This window comes from Onychostoma macrolepis, chromosome 23 (genome assembly GCF_012432095.1).
Source record: "Onychostoma macrolepis isolate SWU-2019 chromosome 23, ASM1243209v1, whole genome shotgun sequence".
NCBI lineage: Eukaryota > Metazoa > Chordata > Actinopteri > Cypriniformes > Cyprinidae > Onychostoma > Onychostoma macrolepis.
The window spans coordinates 10,022,106-10,038,440 of record NC_081177.1 but is presented as its reverse complement, the minus strand read 5'-3'; the positions used below and the strand labels follow the sequence as shown (position 1 = coordinate 10,038,440).

Below are 16,335 nucleotides of genomic sequence, written 5' to 3'. Positions count from 1 at the left end.
GAGACTTCCAAACAAAACCAAGAGGATCTACTGTGCATATGAAAGACTGATGGTAAGATCAAATATTTGCACACTCTTTACAAGGATTTGTCATGTCTAGGTACTATATGAAAAGTAATCTTCTCTGATTTGTAGGATCCATCCCGTAACCACAGGGCCTACAGACTGACTGTAGCCAAACTCAGCCCTCCATACATTCCCTTCATGCCTCTACTGCTTAAAGGTGCAGTTTACTATTGATCCAGTTGACATTATTTACTATTTATGGCATGACTATTAGGTGGATATAAGTTTAATCAACTTAATCTAGTACGTACTCATTTGCCTGTGTAGATATGACATTTATCCATGAGGGAAACAAGAACTACACTGATAAACTGGTCAACTTTGAGAAAATGGTGAGAGTACTGCTTTCAGTTTAAATGTTGCATTAAATTGAAACACTATACCATAGAAAAAATATTCAATATGTGCTTTTTACCTTATTTTTAGCGCATGATTGCCAGAACAGTGAAGACGGTTCGAGAGTGTCGAAGTCAGCCTTACGGTACGGCTCCCCCTAGTGGTGTGGATTATAGTGTTTAACTCTGTAGAATTTCATTTTCATGTTGTTCATTCAGTTGAATTCAGCAATATTCTGTCCTCTTCTGTGCTTCTGCAGTGCCTTCATCTCCACAGAAAGGCTTGACGGAGAGAATGTTCTTGGATGCCCAAGCTATCCGACTATCAACATGTATGTTGATCTTTCTTTATCCTCAATGATATATAATACAAAAACACGAGTCTGCCGTTGCAATTCAGCATTGATTTCTCTCTCATATCTTGCAGATTCAGACCAGTCCCTGACCCTGCGCAATGCAGCCAACATAAGACAGTACATCCAGAACCTCAAAGTGATCGACAATCAGAAGAAACTAACTCAGCTCTCCAGAACCATAGAGCGCTGAGTCGCCGCAAGAAGACTGCCTTTCTTTAGCCCGTCCTGCTCCATATTGGAGAACAAAAGTGACTGATGGAATCCATGATCACCCTATGTGTGGTTAATTGGTGTAAATTCTCACAAACGTCGTCAGTCAGTGCTGCGTGGACTGTGCGAAGCCGAGCATTGGCTGGGAAAACGCTGACAAGTGACAATTTCCTTTTGATGCCTTATCAGAAGTGTTCTGATCTGACTGCTGTGACTATTATGTGCCGTATCTGACACACTACACCATGAGCAAAGAATTTCACTTTAGGCATTAACTGTTATTTATAAAAAATGTACACCATGGCAATGTTGATTCTGATTACAGTTTTGTATCTCTTCGCCACATTGTTACTGAACTAGCAACGCTGGCTTGGGCTGCTTTTAGAAGCATGATGTTGTGTAAAGAAGTCATTTTAGAGACAAAAACCTGCACAATTTCTCTGCAAATAAACATTATATAGACATTTTGACTGACAGTTGAGTCTGGACCATTGAGTTATTGAAAATGAATGCACATAGATGCAGTGATTTTCAATAAATCTATGGTCTGTTAGCACTTATTCCTTATTTAACAGTATTGTGGCCTGTTTTGAATATTAAGCTTTAAATTGCATTGTGAGCACGCACTGGAGAACAACAGATTGTACAGATTATTACTAGCTGCTGTATATAAAAGCTGAATACCACTAAGCTAAACCAGTACTATGAAAAGAGCACAGTTTTGTAGAAATTATATATATATATATAAAAGTATATATCTTATGCATTTTTTCTTAATGAAGTGTGTTTATTTTTATATAAATAAATTATTGAACATTTGTGGTCTTTTTTTAGTTTGTTTAAAATTATTTATCTACTTAGCATCTCTTATTCCATTTTGTTTTCCACAAAATCATTTTTCATAAGCTTGCTAAATGATCTAAAAAGGAAATACAGTTCAACCAGAAGTTGTAAAAAAACTGAAAGTGATTTATTTTAAAATGCAAACTGTAAATACAAATAATTACTTGAACATCCCTCTGATTCTCCCCAATATGGGGCGATGAAATACGTCAAATCAGTATCAGCTGAAAATTAAAATAATCTCCTCACCAAACATATGTACAACTTAAAACATAAACGGGGATTTGGGGCAGTTTTTAAAAACAAAAAAAAACAAAAAGTGAAGACATACCCAGTGTTTCCTCCCGCTTAAAATACAAAAATCAAACTTTTGGAGGCATAAATAATTTTTGATAATGTACAAAAGAGATTCAAAACATTACTAAGGATTCAAGTGGAGTCTGTGTGTTAGTTATTTGGTTTTGTATCAATTCAAACAACCCGGTTTGGTTAGTAAAATCACAATCTTTCCACAATTGTTGGTACAATCACAATTTATATCATTAAAAATCTGGACCTTTTAGGCAGTTGAGTCACATTTCTGTATTTTTTTTTTAGACTACAGCATTACACTGTCTTTTAAATTATCTGAACATCTGGGATAATTTCAACCCTCAAACTGGGTGTTGTCTTCAAATACTCCTTATTTCTGAGAACTTCACTAAAATATAGTGTTAATATGCACATGACAAAACAAGTTGAAAAAAAAAAATAAAATACAACAATATTGCACTTCCATACAGATTTCCTACACATTCCACAGTTCCAGCTGCTTTCCCTTTCTAGGTGGCTCACTGAAACAGGAGTTTCACGATGGGTGATTGTAGTTACTTCCTGTCTGATTCGGCCACTTCAGCACCATGATGTACGGAGGCATTTCTACACTGACTGTGGCGCTCCATAAAACCAAAAAAAAAAAAAAACTTGCATCCAAATGCACACAAGCAGATTATCACAGAGACACGCATACAAAAAAAAAAAAGACAAAACCAAGTATACAGGTGTTTTTCAACATTCAGTCCCTGGATGAGGCCTGCTGCCTTGGAAGAGGTTTGCTTTCAAATTTCCTTCCAAGTCCACAGTGATTCTCCGTTCACCCACAGAAGTTTGGAGGGACGACCCTTCCGCTCTTTGGCCCAAGAGTCTGTTAGCGTAACGGCAAAGCACAGCTCTGCTTCAAGGCATCGGCGAGGTTTCACAGGCTCGGCGCGGATCCAGTTGAGTCCCAGATGACTTTTAAGGCAACGTTGTCGCTTGTTACTACTACGATAACAGGACGGAAATGGCTGACATTCAGTAGGGAAGAACGGTCGCCTTCCGCGAAGGATCCTGACAATGTTTTCCGCGGAAATGAGTCACTCGATCCTTTCCGCGGCATCACCTGAGAACGAAACCAACCTGGCTTGCTTCCTTCAGAAGATACAGAGGAGACTGAGCTGAAAACATCTCATTTGAAGTGAAAACCCATTCCAACATTTAAAACATCTTCATAAAAAGAAAAAAGAAAAAAAGACAGCAGGAAACTGGAGATGAGGGTCCATGGTGAGGTATCAAACTACCTCATTCTCACTTTCAAAACAATAAATGAGCAAAACCTGTATCAATATCTTTGGTTGGTTGTGAAATACTGCATAGAAGGTTTTTTTTTGGTGCAAACGTGTGTGTGTTTAACGTTAAAAATGTAAAAAACTACACTGCAGTTGCGGACTAAGACCAAAAAACTAAATGAAATTGTTAAAAATTCAAATATAATAAATGTTACTCTTATTATTAGTGCAGATTGTGTCCGTAGATTTTGTCTCATTTTCTCCTTTAGCAGGTTGCCAGGTGAGGCAAGTGATCCTGAGTTTTGGTTAAGATCTGTTTGTGAGTGGTAGGCTATAAGTGGTGGTTAAAAATGGAAACCCACATCAAGGAAAAATAATAATATAAAATAAACAATGTCAACATTCATTTGGCTTTAAGTCCTCAGGGTCTCATGATCTAGTGCAGTACAGTGAAGATCCAGTGATCTTTCCTCCGTATTCCTTTACTGCAGTCTAGTTTTTGTCTTTTTTTTGTCTTTTTTTTTTTTTTAAACAGCAAGTAAGCTCTCTTTGGATGGCCTCTGGTTAAGAACATTCTCCGGGACGTGTTTTCTGAATGCTCTCTTGTGGAGTTTAGGCCTCGGATGCAGCCTGAGGTTTGAGCTGGGCTTTTTCCATGGCCGTGCCGTATGGAGTTCTCTTGAAGAAGCCGAGCTACAGGAATCAAGAAGAGAAGGAGAGAAAATGGTGAAGAAAAGGAGTAATTTACAACTAGTTACTACCTAGTTGAACAAAGATGGATAAGAAGTTGTTCACATTTACTTACAAACTAGTCCAACTACAACTGATAAGAATTTATGAAATCATCAAGCCCAACAAGAAATCAAAATGACAGACACTGACCTTGTAGAGGACGTAGATCAGCAGTGCGAGCAGTAGAAGACCGGCCAGAATAGCCAGAATGATGATCCACAGAGGAACAGCATACGTACTGTCTGGCTTATTCCAGACCACAGGAGTGACCATCTACAGGTAACAGACAGATCAGTGGATTATTTAATTAATATGAACCAAATATATTATGTCTATCGATGAACATGAATTAGATTAGATGAGCAAGTTTACCTTTTTAGCACCACTAGGAGTCACTTTGGGCAAAATGGCATATGGCATCTTTTCCACTTTGTAACTAGCAAGGCACTCCAGAACAAAGTATTTATAAGGATTCTGCAATAAAGCAGAAAAACACATTTAGAACATCAATAAGAGAAAGTAGGAAATTTAAAATCTAACATAATGTGAATTAATTTGAATGTGACTGGTGGTTCTGAACTGAATTGAGCTTTCAATGCCATATGCCTCCAGATGGGGGCAGTATTGTTTCACTGAATCCCAGTGTTTCAGTCTGGCTTTGCTTCTCACAAAACCCCTCTGACATTCCAATCCGCTGAGCTCTCAGGATTTCTCCTAATGTATTTTCAATGCACTCACTTATAAGCTTTGTATTGGCTAGAACTGCAGAGAGCATGTAAGGCGTCTCTCAAAAGAGCTCCTGTTTGGAGATATCATCTGACTTGCTTTAACATACATGAACAGACACTCACAAACTCTGTTAGTTCACTTATTAGTGACCATCACACCATACACAGCCAGACTTTACATTAAAAACTTGGATATTTAATCAGTGTAATCTTGGAACAGACAGGTCAGCAAGCTTTTTTTTCTTTTTTCTTTTTTTAAGACTTTGGAGTCTGAAATTTGGCTGTATGAAAGCTTGTACATGCCACGCTTTGCTTTTATAGCAGTATTAGTAATAATCTAGAGAAGACAGCTTTGGCATCAAGGTTTTCCACTCACCTCCATGAACGTTTCTGCCCAGATTCGCGAGCGAACATGCAGTATGGCACTAGTCCCTCGCTCCAGCAGGCCAATGTTACATGTTAGAGTCCAGCAATCCACACTGGAGCAAGACTTACACATCAGAAAATACAGAAAGTTAATAATCATCAGTTTATAGAATCAACATAATGAAATTTACAGAAGTATTTCATCATACTGCATGCTAACTCCTGCAAAGCCCTCCTAACAGTCATTCAAATAAACAAATGACACTGTGATGCAATGATATCATAAAAGATGTGCTCTTTAAACAAACATCAATCATGTGAATTAAATTTCCTGCCAGAAATAAATAAAATCAGCATAAAGGCATGCCTGCCTGTCATCCGGGATACAAGCATTAATTAAAAACCCCAAAATAAATATGAATGTGAAGATCCGGATGGAGAGATGGGACCATGAGACAGACGTTAGCGTCACAAGCCAACAGCGATGACAAAAGACCTAATGTTAACGTCTTGTGCATCGACTGCTTTAAATTAGTGGCAATTCACTGGTAGAGTCACAGGACTGTAAAACCCTGCCTACAGCTGCCTAAAGCCAAATTCCGACCCTCCGATGCAATAACATTTAGCTCCCTGGTTTTTACAAGCTGTACACTACCACATTAGTCATCGGATCCCTGTAACGTGACATTTGTTTCATTAGGAGGGTGAGAAAATAATGATCACAGAACATACAAAATTCCGTCTATTGGTATATGAACCACTTCAATGTTTGGGGTCTTCAGGAGTTTTGCTTGGTTTACAGCTCTTGCTCTTGTACTAATATAATATAATATATAATATAAAGTTAATTATGTAATACTTTTTATGTAAGAAAAAAAAAATGTAAGAAATATATAAGAACTATTTTTTTACGTAAAAATAATTAAGAAATATACATACATATATATATTTTTTTTATTACATAATTTTTATATTTGTTTTTTTTTTTTAAAGCGAACATTAATGACTATCATTCATTTTTTACCATGATTTACAGGAGACAACCACTAAAATGTCACTCGGTGTAACAATATTTTATAAACCAAAAAATCTTGTGCAGCACCTAAAAACTCAAATTTAGTATTATCACTTACTCTTTTATATATTTTAAAAAGTACAGGTCAGAATAAGTATGTAGTTTCATTCTTTTTTCTTTTGAATAAATATATCTGTTCCATACAATGACGATTGAACATTATTTCACCTATATTTTGACACACATATACATACATACATACATACATACATATATGTATATGTGTGTGTATATATACACATATATACATACATATATTTTTTATTTTTTAATTATTATTATTATTTCATTTACTGAACAGTTCAAAAAAAGAATAAAACTATTGTATTGTATTACTCAAACAAGGTCAAGTTTGCTTCAAGTACATTTTTAATCTTGTTAAGGGACACTCATGATTGTCTAAGGTGTTAATATATCATCTTATCCTAGTCGAGAGATGTCAAACCTACGAGTCCTGTAACACATCTTCACTGTTCACTAGGTCATGTCAACAGAGACTCCTGTTCTCTCTCACCAAAATAAGCACAAGGGACCAGGCCGAAGAAATAAACAGGCCTCTAGGAACACGTCATCAAGCAAGAGATGATAAATGTGGGCGATTGAGCGCAACAGGCAACAAAGCCCTCTTTCATTTGGTCAGGTACAGAGCAAGGATAAGAGCTACGTGCCTACAGCTGGACTACACAATCAGCTGCTGTCTGAGAGAAGTGCTAGCTGAAGCAGTTAATGACGCAGAGAAGAAGGGGAAATTACAGGGTAGAGCGAGGACATTTCGACAGACCCATCACTTTGGAGAGTAATGAGGTCATTAATGTTCTATCACATGGTCATGCACATATGCAAGCACACAAACACACACACACACACACACACACACACACACCTAAACCAACCAAGCAAAACATCTTTAATGGCAGCCAATCAGTCACAGCAGATCTTTGACCCTGTATGACTTGACCTTCTGAGTTACTACACTAGCAAACCAAAGGTCTTATGGCATCTGAGGTCATGAGAACGCTGAATTAGATGTGTTTGTTCAACATTTGCATTTAACCTAACGCAAATGACTCAAGTTGACCTTCCTGCTGACAGGACTCAGTAACTGTGTTCCGAAACCTGGTGAGCAGCCTACCTAGACAGTACTTTAAGGCATCATAGGTGCATTACAGATGCAACTTCTGTTCCAAAATCTATGTATCAATTATTCAGAGTTCTGGCCAAATTCAAAAGCAGCATTGCATGTGTTATTCAAGGTGAATGTAATCCAAGAATGCATTTATTTCAAAATTTGGGAATGGCAGTACACAAAGCCCAAGAGACAAGCGAAGCAGATGACTTTGAAACATGCAGCGCTCATATTTATTCAATGAATAGCCTTTTTAAGTTTAATCGCAATTCTTGTCTTTCAGTCCCCACATTTAAGACCTCCTGAAATCATAATTAAGACTTTCTTGTAACATTTAAGATTTTTTAAGGACCCGTCAACTTTCCTAATTTTTGAAAATGCTATTGTTTTTCACCCACTGAAAGTTTCATCTGTCTGTGCGCAGCGAGCTGCTCTCTGCTCTCATCACTGCTCGCACGACTGCACCCAAACGGCTCTAGAGCTGACCTTGATGTGCTAGATATAAATTTGATTTATTAGAAATTAGCGTTTGGTATTTATTTCATTATGTCAAAAGCCTTCATGGATTCGGACCGAAGTCCACTACCGTAAAGACTACAAAAGCTGCGCCAGTTTAAATAGAAGCGGCCCGTCTGTTTTGGCTGTAGGTCCGGGTCCATATTGGACGGCTTCTGGGTCCGGACCCGGACCGCGGTCCGCCTGTTAGTGACCTATGCTCTAAAGGGACATAATGATGGGAAAAAAAATAAATAAGAGAAAAATTACATTTGAACGATTTTGCGTTCCATTTTTCCCTGAGAAGCTTTCCATTCATACACAACTTTTAAATTCCCCCTGAGAAATGTTACATTCATTCGCAAAACTTTTGCTTTCCCACAAGAAACCTTGTGTTTGCACACAAAATTTGAAATATAGCTTCATATTTCCATTACCAGTTTTGTATTCGCTCGCAAAAGTTTCTCAGGGGGAGCACAAACCTTTTGCAAGAAAATGCAAAAGTAGTGAAATATAGTTTTTCCTCCCACCTCATATTATTTACAATCACCAGTTTTTGAAACGGAATACAAAACTTTCTTGGAGGAATGCTTTCACTTTCTTGTGAGTGAATCATTACATTTTTTTCCCAGTCATATTGACCATTTTAACCAATATTTATGCAGGCTATGTATGTTTTTGCACATTAGAGTTTCCCTCCTAGCTGAAAAGACCCACTAAAACCAACCTAACCCTTAGTTGTCTAAAGATAGTCTCTCGGCATGGCCAGCTAAAAAGTGTCCAAAACCCCTCTGAAACCAGCCAACAGATCAGCCTGACCAAGCTAGTAGGCCAACTAAGACCAGCAAACCAGTTTATGCTGGTTTAAGATGTTTTAGGAGGGTTTTTCCATTAGCTTAGCAACAAGCAAACCTCACACTCTACTGTAATCAATTGCAAGGAGTGCTAATTGGAATATTTGAGATACTGCCTGTGCAAAGTGTTTCAAATCATGAGGTTCCATTTCAGACAATGTTGTGCCTATGTAAGCACAGAGCAAATGCTTCACTCACTTTCTTTGCGTGCTTTGTCTTTCTCTCAAAACCTTTTTTCCCCCCTACACTTTCAAGAAATCTCACCAGATTGGTCAGCTGAGACAGCTCGCCCTTGTGCGTTTCCCTCTTCTCGATGTGGTGTTCGTGCGCCGCGTCTCGTAAAGGAGGCTGCTCTGTAGAAGACTGCTGGAGCTACAGAGAGAGAGAGGGGAAAGGGAACAACACACTGAATGGAAACTCACCACCCTTTTGGACATTGTGGACTCTGACATCAGGGTTCAGTCTGTACTGACGCCCTCTGACTCAACACGGACATTCATCTGTGAGCTCAACGGGAGGGACACATTGTGCGGGACGCGAGGGGCATTTTGCAACAGATGTCTATGAATTTTACTCAACTTCTTCATTGTGTAGACCCATCCACTCCTCAAAACCAAGAAACACACCCTAAGCGGCATGAGAAACTGAACAAACAACCACTTAGGGGAGAAATTCTGCAGAATTCCAGATGTAACAGCAGTTTTGCGTTACGAATCATCCAGATTTGGTGAGGCTAGCCATCAGCCATTAATCTAAACAGTGGATGTTTAGATTGATTATTCTTTTATAACGTGTGACCCACACTTTTTCAGATCATTTGTATAACCCTAGAGTGAGATAGAGAGAAGGTCTTTTAAAAAGAGCTCTGATTGAGCTGATGGCTGTGTTTATATAGACAGCAGTGGGACGTGAAGCATGAAGGGAGCAGATTGAGATGAGAGTACGGCAGGAGGATCAAAGGCTGGTTTAATGCCCTTGGGTGGGGCTGTGTGAGGGACAGGGTGGGCTCTAAGAAAGGACATATTAGGAAATATGGATGGATGGATGGGTGGTGTGTGCATGTGTTGGGCGTATGTATTTGATTGAATGGGACAAACTGGGTGTTACTGACAGCGGATGTCCCTTAAGTTTAAATCCTTTTAAGAGCTCATGATGTTCTGATGGACATCTGTTCTCTCCTCACATGACTGCATGTGAGTCACCCATCTCTAATGTCTTTACAGCAGAAATAACAACGGTTTCACATCCCTGTAAGAATAAGTTTGAAATAACCTATCAAGAATATGTCCGGGTCATTTTTTGCGTTTTTAATCAAGAAAACTAAGCATATTTTAATTCAATCAAGGATTTTTACTTGATGTTATTTACATTACAATTAGGCACATTTTCTCTTCAAATTATCATTATGATAACATGCTCAGGCATTTTAATGTAACTGTCATTATTCTCAATTATACATTTAAAAAATGTAATACAATTACTTTGTTTGAAATACAATACAATTACTTTATTAAAATTATTAAAATAATTAGCAAAAACAAATATTGCCATGGAATAAATTAAAATATATTAAAAAAAATAATTTTAATAATTTTATATATATATATATATATATATATATATATATATATATATATATATATATATATATATATATATATATATATATATATATATATATATATATATATATATATATATATATATATATATATATAACATTTTTTCCAAATTACAATAATGAAAATTTCTGCAAAATTAACAATGTAATGGTCCTAAAAAGCTTTCTTTTATTTGAAACAAAATACATCATAATATTATTATTTTATATATTATGATATTTATATAATAGTATATATTATCAAATTAAAGTCAAATCTATTTTCTTTTTTTTCCATTATGGGTGAAATATGACCCAATAATGAGAATTTGTTAGAAAATTAACTAAAATGTAATAGTCCTAAAAATAAGCTTCCTTTTATTTGAAGCAAAATACATAATAATAATATTATTATTTTAGATAATATGATATTTATATAATATTGTATATTATCAAATTAAAGTAAAATCTATTTTCTTCTTTTTTCTTTATGGGTGAAATGCAACCCAGACAAGTTCGCCTATAAACAGTGCTTTAAAAGAAAAGCCTCGCAGATCAAAGTCGTTCACATAATGACAGAAAGCACCCCAGTCTTAATTATTTTGTCAGTTCGTACTTTGATTAAATCTCTGGCCTGCAGTTAACCCACAGCGTCTTACCTTGAGGTTTAAGGGGTTGACTATGTTGTGGGTGGTGCAGTTAACAGGGCCCTCCGTCGTGACCTCCAGCGGGTAAATGAACCTGTTACTTTGAAGCCTCATGGGGCATTTGAGCTGCAGTAGAGTGTGACTGATGCGGCTCGGCCCGTTGTTCACCAACTGAGAGGGAGAAACAGACAGAGAAAGACAGAGATAAGAATCAAAAATGTTATGTCATAATAAACCCTCTCAAACCCTTTGGTTTAACATCAAGGTTGCTGCCTTTCATGATTACATCATCACAACCACAGGATTAAATCATGCTGTTAAAGTAACTCCACAGGTGTTTCTGTACTCTCTGGTCATCATAAAAGGATGGCTTGATGCCTTGTGCTATTTTAGGACCTTTTGGAGATTCTCCATGACAACCTCTACATGTGCAAGTATTTGCATGACTCATCAGCAAAACCCTAGCAGAAAGTATGCGTCATATAAAGAAACCAATCTGCAAGCAGCAATTAGCGGAACTGACCGACATGAAATGGACTTAGTGACTTCTGTTTAAAAATAACAAAATAGAATAAAATCTCTGACTGAATAATGCAACCATCACAAATTGCAAGCAAACACATTTTCAATGAAGAAACAACTTTAACTGTCTATGCTGTTGCTATTTTGTTTCTATGAATGAATGAATGGGTTTTTAACAAGAAGTGCATGAATTTTATTTTTACTAAAATTATTTAAAGTCTCTAGCTCAAAAAAGCAGGCAGAGCTAACATTTAAAACATTGCAAATTTAACTGCTAGTTGCTAGGCAACCATACATCCCATAATTACACCACAGGGATTTATAGCCTTTACTCTGGATTCCTATCAATGACAGGCCTCTCTGACTTCAAGTCCAACTGAAGGACTCAGACAAGGTCTTTACCTCGTAAGTGTGCTGCACGGAGGGTCCGACATCCTGTTCAACCATCACATTCTTGGTCAACTTCCAGTTCGGTGGGGGAAAGAAGACCTTGTCTGGTCGGGAGACACTGTAAAATGAGAGATAAAGAAAGATGGGAAAATGAGAAAATTAAGGAACAGGGAGAGCTTCCTAGTGAGAGTTCCAGAAGAGCAGTGGTCTTGTGAAGTGTTTATAAATGGGTTCTGCATGTGAACTCACCCCTGTAGAATAACATCTGACTGGACCACCACCTCCAACTTGTAAGGGACAACTTCACTCTGGGAGTTATTCTCATTCTTACTGTAGATTGAGAGATGGAGAGCTTATTAAAGAGCATACTAAGGCCTCTTTAACGACATGTGCAACTAACCTAACCATATATTAAAGATGCATGATATATCGGGAACCATAATAGTCTTGCTTAAGTAAAAATTTATTTGATGGCCAATATGAAATATTTTTTTAAATAAATAAATAGATAAACAAAAATCAATCAATCAAATCAATTTTTGTATAGGCAATCATATATATTTTTTTAAATGTCAATAAAAAAAAGTTTATTTCTTTATATAAGATTTCCTTTATATATATACTTCTTTACACATTTTATATATTCATAAATAAGAAACTTTTTTTCCCCCAATTCAAACAGTGATCTTGGTTACACTTTGTTTTAAGGTGTCCTTGTTACAGTGTAATTATAGTAATTTAAGTACCGAGTAATGTTAATTAACTACATGTACTTACTCTATGGTTAGAGTTAGGCTTAGGGTTACTTGCATGTAATTATGAATAATTTTTTGTTATTAGAATAGTAAGTACATGTAACGTGTAACAAAGGTGCCTAAAAATAAAGTGTTATTGTGATGTTTTACTATGCAAAAGTACTAAACAGTCATTCATGCTTGCTACTGTATAGTTGTTAATAATTGTCTGTAGATAGTGTGAATGTTTATTTTTAAAAACAACACATAACAAAAACAAGACAAAACATAACATAACATAAAACAAAACAACATTAAAGCTGTGTGTATTGGTTTCAAGTTTCATACCTACGGATCTGCAGGTCAAACTGCACAAATTTGTGTGTGTCCTTCAGACGTGGTACTGTGAATCTCAGTCCGGCCCATAACTGAAAACAAAACAGTTTATTTAAAATAAATCCAAAGTCACTTTCTACAAGAACATACACATATACACAAGTACATTTTAATGAATTTATTCGTTCATTCATTTAAACAACCCAAAAATGAGAGAAATGCAAGCAGTTTCTCATAAAGGAGCCAAGAATATTAGCAGTGCAACAATACTGAATTTCAGCTTTCCAAGAATTACACCAGAGAATTCTCTAAACACACAAATCCCCCATAATGCACTGCCATAGCAACGGAATGGATGTTAAAGTTGGTGGAATGTTCCTTTCCTGTATTCCATCCAAAAAACACAAGTGGAAACACTAAAACATATCCTCTCTCATTCATCTAGTGATGTCATGTTTAGGTGCACTGTCAAAAGCACTCCGCTTAGTTACTACCCTAAAATGCTGAAGTCACCTACCCAGCCCCAGACTGCATGGGAGTTCCAGCCTCCCTTTTATAATTGTGGTTTTATGCTCCCACCGCACGCACATAAACTCTGGCAAAAAGACCCCATACGAGTGGCTCTAAGCACTCAGTGTGTGAGAGTTCGGGTGTGGGTGTCCGTGCACATGTTCGTGCGTGTGTGTGTGTGTGTGGGGGGGTGGCTATAATTTCTGAATTTCTCATTGCATGAGATACTATTATAGATACAGGCCAGTTGTTATGAGGAACCTCTTAGGTGGTCCTGGAATACAAAAATAATAGCGTTAATAATAAAATTGCTGAATAAAACACCCAAATAACCTGCCCTGGACTAATGAGAGCAGCTGACTAAAAAACAAGAAGGGGTGTCTGGAAACACATATTGACAGGGAGCAGTTTGAACAGTCACTCAATTATACTCTATCTCTGCAGACACATTAAAAAAAAAAAAAAAAAACACACAGATCCCACCACCTCCACACAGTGGCATTTTGGAGAGGGGAACTCCACTCTCTAAGGGACCAGAGCCAAAATGACTGTCACTTCCTGCATCACTGGTGGGAACTTCCTGCCTGTCCAAACATGATCCAACACAGCCCTTAACAAACCCCCCAGACAGCACTATGAGCTTACTACACAGGTTAGATGACTAATAAAGGTTACGTGACTAACAGGACACAATTATGGTTGCTGGAGGCCTGGTTTTTTAAATGCTAGTTGTCAGTAATCAGAATTTCCATGATTTTTCCAGTCGTTTGTGAATACTGGAAAAGGATAACTACAAATTATTTTATAGAGATTGCACACACAAAAAGCAATTTCAGTAACACTTTATTTTAAGGTGTCTTGTTACCCGTTACATGTACTTACTATTATAGTAACCCTAAGCCAAGCCCTAATCCTATAGGACACCTTAAAATAAAGTGTAACCACAAGGAAAAAGATTTGAGCTTAGCTTTAACTATATATACACTGTAAGATAGAACAATAGATTGATAGTTTTATAAATTGATATAAATATGACTGTTCGAATGACAATTTGAAAATTCTCAGATATGCTGAGAAAGCAGTACTTGATTCAATTGCACTTGATAAAAGGTGCTTTTTAATCAGCTGAATGTGAAACCCCAAGTCACTCAAGTGTGTAAATACGCACAAACAGAAAGAATAGTTAGGTGCTTACGCTAGTGCCTGATTTCATGGGGTTGCCCAGGTCACAGCTGAGGTAACGGGTCTGATTTTCCGTCTCATAACTGCAGGTCAGTTGGGTCAGGCTCTGTCCAGAGAAATATAGAAAAAGACCAGTAAATTTCGGGAAACACACACACACACAGTGATAAGTCACACCCCTGACTCATGTCTTGACCTGCTTAAAATAATTGTGGTATTACTGCTGAATGTTACATTTTTGTGCTAAATCATCCCCACACAGGGTTAGGGTTAACAAAAAAAAGTACAAGTAATTAATTAAAACAGACCCTGTTTGGTGCCCATAATCCTTCTGTAAGGACTACCCCTTCTTAAAATGTAAAGTAATCTATATTTTTGCCTCACTACAGGATTTCTCATCACATGTCTCCATTAATAAAAAACACGTCTTCTCTGGAGTATCAAAGTAACAGAACAAAGGTCTTTCTCAGCTGAAATGCTGAACACATGTAGGAGTTAATGGACGGGGTCTGGCACACGTCCGTGTAATAGGCAGCACCTGGAGGGAGGGTCTCCATATCTCACCTCGTTATTGCGGGCTATTCCGCTGTAGTCGGCCTCTGGTGGCAAGACCACATACAGCTCGGCTTCGTAAGCTCCGCCTCCATCGTTCTTTGCGTTGAAAGTCAGGGTCAGAGAGTTGTCATCGCCCATGTACACTTCCTTCCTGTCCCTGCGGAACCAAAACACGAACAAAACGTAAAAATCCTGCATTGGTGGCTAATTTATTTTCTACAGGGTCGAGCAAATACACAAATTGTACGTTCAGAAACAAACACTGCTTAAGTCAATGCATTAACAAGCACTGGCCATTTAAAAACTGTACTAGCAGTGAAGTATTAAGCATAGAGGACATTGACGGTATGTAATTCTGCTGATCTAGCAGTAAATATCACTCAGATCTTTCCAACAGGAAGCCCTTCCTCCAGCACTGTACACATTTCCTATTAAAAACCTAATTTCCATTGTAGCTATAAAGTTGAACATGCAACGACAAAGACTGTGAAACATTCCGCAATGTTCCCTTTTTTCTATTCGTTCGTGTTCCCTCCCCCCTTTCTTTTCTCTCTACATCTCAGACACAATGAGAAATTCCATGCGAGGGCCACACAGACGCTTCCAATTACCGCCTGGCCTCGTAAAGCCATGCTGGGGAAGCGGCACGTACTGAATTCAAACGCTGGCACTCGGTTGGTGGGGGACTCGAACCTATGTGGAAGCCATTGCTTGCTGTACTTTCATAACAAACCTCTCCAGATGGCACACATGAGGTTGAGTTCACGTCACAAGGAGGTCACGATTTGCATTCAATGGCTAATCAAAATACAGATCCTTACAACAAATTAACACCAGCAAGTTCTAATAATCACATGGAAATGATTCAGCATGAGTTCATTTGACAGAAACCTGGACCCGGGAAGCAGATGCTGATAGCAGTACTAAAGAATAGCCATATTGTCTGAGGCATCTCCTAAAGAATAACCCCTCGAGTGAATTTCCAAGAGATACTATTCCCTCTGCTTGTTGAATGACAAGAAAATCCAAATCACTCTGTGGAGAAAATTAATACCCTCCAGTTTAATAAACATGTGACCTAAGACAA

The 16,335-nt window shown here is 37.5% G+C and overlaps 2 protein-coding genes across 5 annotated transcripts in view; one reads left to right on the top strand and one right to left on the bottom strand.

The window, feature by feature from the left end:
* Positions 1–1,785, top strand: part of rapgef3 (Rap guanine nucleotide exchange factor (GEF) 3) — a 34,355-nt gene extending 32,570 nt beyond the window's left edge. For all 3 annotated transcript variants that reach the window (XM_058763881.1, XM_058763879.1, XM_058763880.1), the window contains 6 exons: positions 2–52; positions 136–223; positions 334–398; positions 493–547; positions 662–733; positions 829–1,785. In XM_058763881.1, the coding sequence (XP_058619864.1) occupies positions 2–52; positions 136–223; positions 334–398; positions 493–547; positions 662–733; positions 829–947 (450 nt within the window). In that variant the 3' untranslated portion in view covers positions 948–1,785. The remainder of the gene's footprint in view (position 1; positions 53–135; positions 224–333; positions 399–492; positions 548–661; positions 734–828) is intronic.
* A 120-nt stretch (positions 1,786–1,905) lies between these two features.
* itga5 (integrin, alpha 5 (fibronectin receptor, alpha polypeptide)) overlaps positions 1,906–16,335 on the bottom strand; it is a 50,641-nt gene continuing 36,211 nt past the window's right edge. For both annotated transcript variants that reach the window (XM_058763877.1, XM_058763878.1), the window contains exons 22-32: positions 15,258–15,405; positions 14,707–14,799; positions 13,014–13,093; positions 12,181–12,261; positions 11,944–12,049; positions 11,032–11,190; positions 9,037–9,144; positions 5,233–5,346; positions 4,501–4,602; positions 4,279–4,401; positions 1,906–4,089 (exon numbers count right to left, since the gene is read on the bottom strand). In XM_058763877.1, the coding sequence (XP_058619860.1) occupies positions 4,009–4,089; positions 4,279–4,401; positions 4,501–4,602; positions 5,233–5,346; positions 9,037–9,144; positions 11,032–11,190; positions 11,944–12,049; positions 12,181–12,261; positions 13,014–13,093; positions 14,707–14,799; positions 15,258–15,405 (1,195 nt within the window). In that variant the 3' untranslated portion in view covers positions 1,906–4,008. The remainder of the gene's footprint in view (positions 4,090–4,278; positions 4,402–4,500; positions 4,603–5,232; positions 5,347–9,036; positions 9,145–11,031; positions 11,191–11,943; positions 12,050–12,180; positions 12,262–13,013; positions 13,094–14,706; positions 14,800–15,257; positions 15,406–16,335) is intronic.